General features: G+C 39.3%; 1 protein-coding gene across 1 annotated transcript; it reads right to left on the reverse strand.

Moving 5' to 3' along the window:
• Positions 1-322: 322 nt before the first annotated feature.
• LOC121920590 (olfactory receptor 2A1/2A42-like) lies at positions 323-1,267 on the reverse strand. The gene has a single exon (XM_042447715.1). It carries the CDS (start codon positions 1,265-1,267, stop codon positions 323-325), a length of 945 nt encoding a protein of 314 aa, XP_042303649.1.
• Between the last annotated feature and the right edge of the window lie 5,546 nt (positions 1,268-6,813).

The following is a 6,813-nucleotide window of genomic DNA, read 5'->3' on the forward strand; positions in this document are numbered from 1 at the left end:
TCTTTCTAATGCCATCTCTACCTTTCCTAGCATGTTGTTTCCAATTTATGGTGATCGTAAGGCAAATCCATCATGGGGCTTTCTTGGAAAGATTTGTTCAGAGGGGGGTTGTCTTTGCCTTCCTCTTAGGCCTCTGAGAGTGTGAATTTCCTAAGGTCACCCAGTGGGTTTCCATGGCCCAGCAGGGATTCAAATCATGGTCTCCAAAATCATAGTATCAAACCACTACACTAGGGTCACAATAAGTCAGAAATGACTTGAAGGCAAAGAGCAACAGAGGTGCATCCAGAAAGAGGCAACAGGGCCATGATTTGGCAGGATCTTAGGAAGGGGGGAATAAACCAACCTCACACTTCTGCAAAATTTTAATCCAAGCTCCTTTCACCTCCTTGTTCTTCAGGCTGTATATTACAGGATTGAACAAGGGAATGACAACACTATAGAAGAGAGAGATTATTTTATCCTGACCTGGGGAGTGGCTAGACTCAGGTCTCATGTACATATATATGGCTGCCCCATAGAAGAGGATCACTACAGTCATATGAGAGGCACATGTGGAGAAAGCTTTGTGCTGGCCTTGAACAGATTGGATTTTCAAGATGGAAGTAAGGATACGGATGTAAGTCATCATGATGAAGGTGATAGGAAAGAGTAATGTGAAAATGCACCCCACTGAAGTCAGCTTTTCAACAATATGGGTATCAGCACATGCCAGTTTCAGTAACGCTGGGATTTCACAGAAAAAATGATCAATTAAATTGGGTCCACAGAATGGTAGCCGCCAGGTTAGGACAATGTGTGCCACTGGCAAGAGAAGTCCACTTGTCCACGTGGCTGCAGCAAGGTTAATACACACTTGTTTGTTCATGACAGATGTGTAGTGCAATGGGTGACATACAGCTATATACCTATCATATGCCATCACTGCAAGGAGGAAACATTCAGTTGTGGCCAAAATCAGGAAGACATACATCTGTAGAGCACAGCCAGCCAGTGAAATAGGCTTGCTCGGATTCTGGAGGTTAATCAACATCTGAGGGACTGTGCTGGAAGTGTAGCAAATGTCCACACAGGCAAGGTTGCTCAGGAAGAAATACATGGGTGTGTGTAATCGTGAGTCCAGCCAGATGAGCATCAATATGATTGCATTGCCTGCTAGCGTCATGGCATAGGCTGTAGAAAAAAGTCCAAACAATAAGAGACGAACCTTCAAGCTCCTGGAGAGCCCAAGCAGGAGGAATTCAGCTACAGATGTTGCATTGTTCATGATGCCCCATCAGTCTCATTTCTAGATAGGAAAAAAAAAGGATTGAAAGATGTTGGATGAGGGAGGAGAGAGAGAGAAATCTCTGGATTTACATTGGAGAATGAAAAATACTGATCATGTCAACTATCATAAACATTTCATGCATGCAATTCAGACAAGTCCTTCCATGCAGACAATGATATGTTGAAGAAGGAATGGAGCCCAACTGGCTAGACCTGCAAGAGATGCTGAATCTCTTGCTCCATACCATAGAGTCATAGAGTTGGGAGAGACTACAAGGGCCATCCAGTCCAATCCCTTGCCATGCAGCAACACACATTCTAGGCACTCCTGACAGATGGCCATCTAGCCCCTGCTTAAAAACTGCCAAAGAAGGAGAGTCTACCACATTCCATCCCCAACATCTGCTCATTACATGCAGTATCTCCAAAGTGAGACTGCAGTTATACTTAGGCTATACCTATATGTATCCTGTAAAATTAATCTACGCAAAGAATTGGAAGAAAGAACAAACACTGGACATTCTAGAATAGATGGGAAAGATGATGGACCTAGCTATTTAGCAAAATTAACTAGTTTAGTAAATGGTGATGATATGGAAGATTTTATAAGGAGTTGGAAACCATTTCTGGATTATGTTAAAGAGTTAAGAGGAGACCTAGTGATATTGCGTTTTAAGTTATAAGATGTTGAGAGGGGAAGAAGAAAAGGGACAATAATAATAATATGATTTTTCTTCTTGTTGTTTTTTCTGTCCTCTACTTTTTCCTCTCTTTTTTTCTTTCTATAGAAGAGTAATAGTAGGATGTATATATAAAACTATCAATTAGATGAGTGGGAAGCCAAACAATGCACAAAGTGATGGGTTAGGGGTGCTAATATTGTGTGTGTGTGTATTCTATTTACTTTATTACTTTATATTTTTCTCTATTTCTTTTTCTTATTTACTTATTCTTTTTTCCTCTAGTATAATATTTTGTACATGGTTTTGATATAAGATATTTTATATATAATTATATTACTTTCTTATTACTATCCTTTTTATTCTGTAAACTCTATTCAATTTAATAAAAAATTAAGCCTTCTTTAGAAAAGAGAATATTTTAAAAGGAAGATGGAGTAAAGATAAACACTTGCTGACAAGGGATGGAGGAATCTATAAAATCAAACCATAAGAAGTTATAATAGATAGTATAACTTGCCACTAGTTACTATATAGACAGCTGAGAGAAAAAATATAGATGGAAATGCAGTTAAATGGCTTTGATGAAAAATAAACTACCGTAATACTGTTTCTTTTTTAGCAAAGTCATCTAATTGTATTTCCATCTTTATTTTTTCTCTTATAATTACAAATTCTTACAATGTGGAACCAATGGATACTACTGAAGATTTAAAAGACATTGTTAAAATGAGACACCAAAGATGAAATGATAAGGAACCAATGATAAAGTGCTCGCAAAATCTGGATCAGCCAATTGAATTGCAACATTGGAAAAAGTTGTGAATCAAAAATATGCAAATAAAAAAAGGAATTAAAATCAAATCAATATCTCGGGGGGGGGGAAACGACTCAGGTTGGGAGTTGTAAGATGTCACGCTGTCTGTAGAAATATTTTTTAAACTCTGTGTGTGTGTAGTTTTTAAAATATTTCTATAGATACTCTGACATCTTACATCTTCTAACCTCAGTTGTTCTTTTCCAAAATTATGAAATATATTGCAAATCATAATATAAGAGAAAAAATTATAACATGTATTATAGATGGTATTTGGCCCCAACAAACTCTCAAGAATGTGCAAGATTCTAAGATGCTGAGCAGATGGAGGCAAAAAGCTGGTTTATCTTCAAGCTTTATCTTCATGGGGAGAACCCAATGACTGCACCACCAGCTCCCACAACAAGCTGAACACCCACAGGCAGTCTTCATCGCCCCGTTCTTCTGCCAAGAGAGGGCATTTGCAGGTACAACCTGTGCTGCATTGTTATTATTTTTTTCACCCCAAAAGCATGTAAACACATGAACGGACATGTCACAAATAGCTGCCAATCTCCTCCCTCATCCTACCCAGCTGTCAGCTCATTTGAAGCTCCAAGCGAATGGCTATGTGATCAGCCACTTAATCTCACAAGCAGTTGATTGCCCTTATGGGCGCATTGGTGCACTCAGTGATATATTGGCACAGTACAATCATGGAGACCACCTGTACATAAGCCCTTCCCCCTCCTTTCTCTGTGGTCCCCTGTTGGACTGATCAGTTTGTTGATGTTCTTATTAAATCTATTGTATTTTTGAAGACCTGCCATGTTTGACATCATTTCAATTGGAAGATGGTGCAGCTGACCACTCATGCACATACGTGCCCAATTCTCTAGCAAGCAACAAAAATACTATGGGTAGCAATGGCACTAGCAACTCACTGGACCCTTCCCCATCTCCACACCGGTGCAGAGACGGCATGCTGGTGTGATAGTTCACACTTTCTGGATTGAACCAGAGCAGACTGGGGATTATTTTGCTGCAGTGTTTAGCGCCATAGCATGGCTTTATTCCAGTTTCCTCCCTTTTTGGCCACATGTGTTTTTTAAACAAGTAGTAGTAGTAGTACGTTTGTTTGTATTGCACCATAGGCTTTACATAGCGCTTTACAGAGGAGGGAAAACAACAATCCAAAATAGAAACAAAAACCTGCCTACATTGCACAATCTAAAACCACAAACAAGATTATAAAATTAATAAAATAAGTTAAAACAATACTATAAAAGTGTAAATTAATACAGATAATATGTCATAAAAATATACAATCATAAAATCAAAGTGAATGGGGTAAAACTGCTTTTTTTGCTCCTGCAGACAGCCCCCTGATAACTATAAAGTAAACAATTTTGGAAGAGACTAAGTAATAAATGCTGGAAATGTGGGAAAGAAGTAGGTACCTTCTTTCATGCTTGGTGGTCATGTCAAAAAATTAAGAAATTTTGGAATTCAGTGCATTGACTGATAGAAAAAATACTTAATTAAAAAAATAAAGACGACCCAACAACGTATTTACTTGGCTTCACTGAATAAAAACTAGATAAAGAACACAGTAGAATCGTGTTTTATATGACTGCTGCAGGTAGAATATTAGTTGCTCAGGTTAGGAAAAAGGATTTTCTTCCATTTATTGAGAATTGGATTTTGAAATTATTGGACATAGCTGAGATAGATAAATTAATCTGTCTCTTAAGAAAGGGTAGAACAGGAACTTTTAAAAGAGATTAGCATATAGTAACAAAATATAAAAATAATATATGGAATTACTAGTTATTGGGGGTTTTTTGTATTGAAAATACTGTGGCTCCAGAGAATAGGACCCAGAGCAATGGATGCAAACTACAGGGAAAGAGATTCCACCTAAACATTAGGAAGAATTTCCCAACAGTAAGAGCTGTTTGATATTGGAACACAACTCCCAGGGGGTTGAACTGGATGGCCCTTGTAGTCTCTTCCAACTCTATGGAACTATGATTCTCTATGATTCTATGAACTTTTCCAGGAATGGGCACAGTTGGCACAATAACTTGAACTGTGCAAATGTATTCCTGATCACTGCTGAAACATGGGCTTTGAGGCTCAGGGCTGAATTCCTAAATTTCAAGCCTGTGTTTTCATGGGAAGTGTAAACTCATCTAACACAGGCTGAATCCCTATTTTCAGATCTATCTTTCAAATGACCAGGAGCACCTCTGTCTTTTCTGGATCAAGCGTCAATTTATTTATCCTCATTTAGTCCATTAGGTTCCAGCATAGAAACAGCTTCCTTGGAATTGCATTGAAAGGACTGATAGAGCTGGGTCCCACTATCATACTGGTAATGCCTGACTCCAAAACTCTGGACAACCTTTCCCAATGGTTTAATGTAGATTTTAAATGTCATAAAGAATAAGACAGAACCATAGGGGACCCTACAATGGTTGAGGAGTCAAGCAGGAGTCCCCCAGCACAGCCCTCTGAGAGCATCCCAGAGAGGCAACATGGAAGGATGCTATGGTTGATGGTGTCAAAAGCCACTGAGAAGTCCAGCAGAACCAAAAGGAACACAGTCCTCATGACCAGTTCCCAATGTATCAATAGAAGTATAGTGCCTAGATCAAGGGAAGTAATAGCACCACTATATTCTGCTTTGGTCAGGCCCCACCTGGAATACTGTATTCAGTTCTGGGCACCACAATTAAAAAAGGACATTGAAAAACTGGAGTGTGTCCAAAGGAGGGCGACTAAAATGGTGAAGGGTCTTGAAACATGCCCTATGAGGAACGGCTTAGGGAGCTGGGTATGTTTCGTCTGGAGAAGAGAAGGTTAAGAGGTGATATGATAACCCTGTTTAAGTACTTGAAGGGATGGCATATTGAGGAGGGAGCAAGCTTGTTTTCTGCTGCTCCAGAGAACAGGACCCGGAACAATGGATGCAAACTGTAGGAAAAGACATTCCACCTCAACATTAGGAGGAGCTTCCTGACAGTAAGGGCTGTTCGAAAATGAAACACATTCCCTCGAAGTGTGGTGGAGTCTCCTTCCCTGGAAGTCTTTAAGCATAGGCTGGATGGCCATTTGTTGGGGATGCTTTGACTGAGAGTTTATGTATGGCAGGGGGTTGAACTGGGTGGTCCTTGTGGTCACTTCCAACTCTATGATTCTATGATTCTAGGTCATCCATCAAGGTAAACAAAGCTGTCTCCATCCCATAACCAGGCCTGAAACCAGACTGAAATGGATCTAAATAATCCACCTTATCCAATGACCCCTAAGGGGTCTTACAACAGCTTCCTTCAAGCGAGTTGTGACCCTGCCTTGTCGTAAAGAGGCATTAACCACTTCCCTTACCCACACACATACTCTCCTCTAACCTTTTTTAATAAACCAAGAAGGGCTATGGTCTAATACCCATGTCGTAGCTCTCACTTCACCAAGAATCCTATCCACATCCTTGGACAGAATAATTAAGATACATTTCTAAGCACATTTATTTGGGACTGAGTTTCACTGAAGCTAGCAGCACTTACTGTCATGGGTCTATGCGTAGGATTGCACTGATTGAAGGAACACACATTTTATTACATTAATTGTAATATAAACTCTTTCAGATTGCAAAAGCACATACAATATTAACTGTATTTTAAAAGTATGTGTCAATTTAAGAGAGGGGAGAAGAAGGACAAGAAATCTGTGTATCACTTCACATCATAGAAAGGAGACTGAATTTCAAAGTGTCACTTAAAATACAGAGAGCCAGTTATGCTAGAGTGAAAGTTTGGAAGTCCTGAACTATTGGTGACAGTTCATGGGAGAGTTCATGGGAGAGTGCCCTGTAGCATTGCTATTGTTCCGGATTAAACTATGACCATTATAAATAGTGGTTTGGAGCTATTTCATAATTAGTCATTTGTCAACATTTAATAAATCATTAATAATCAGACTATTTTGTTGCTGTTAACTGCCCTTGAGTCAATCCCAACTCATGGTGAAACTGTGGATGAGATATCTCCAAGCCTCTCTCTCCTC

This window comes from Sceloporus undulatus, chromosome 2, assembly GCF_019175285.1.
Source record: "Sceloporus undulatus isolate JIND9_A2432 ecotype Alabama chromosome 2, SceUnd_v1.1, whole genome shotgun sequence".
NCBI classification, from domain to species: domain Eukaryota; kingdom Metazoa; phylum Chordata; class Lepidosauria; order Squamata; family Phrynosomatidae; genus Sceloporus; species Sceloporus undulatus.

Excerpts from the sequence above, each read along its gene's own strand:
- LOC121920590 (XM_042447715.1), bottom strand. The coding sequence starts at position 1,267 with ATGAACAATGCAACATCTGTAGCTGAATTCCTCCTGCTTGGGCTCTCC.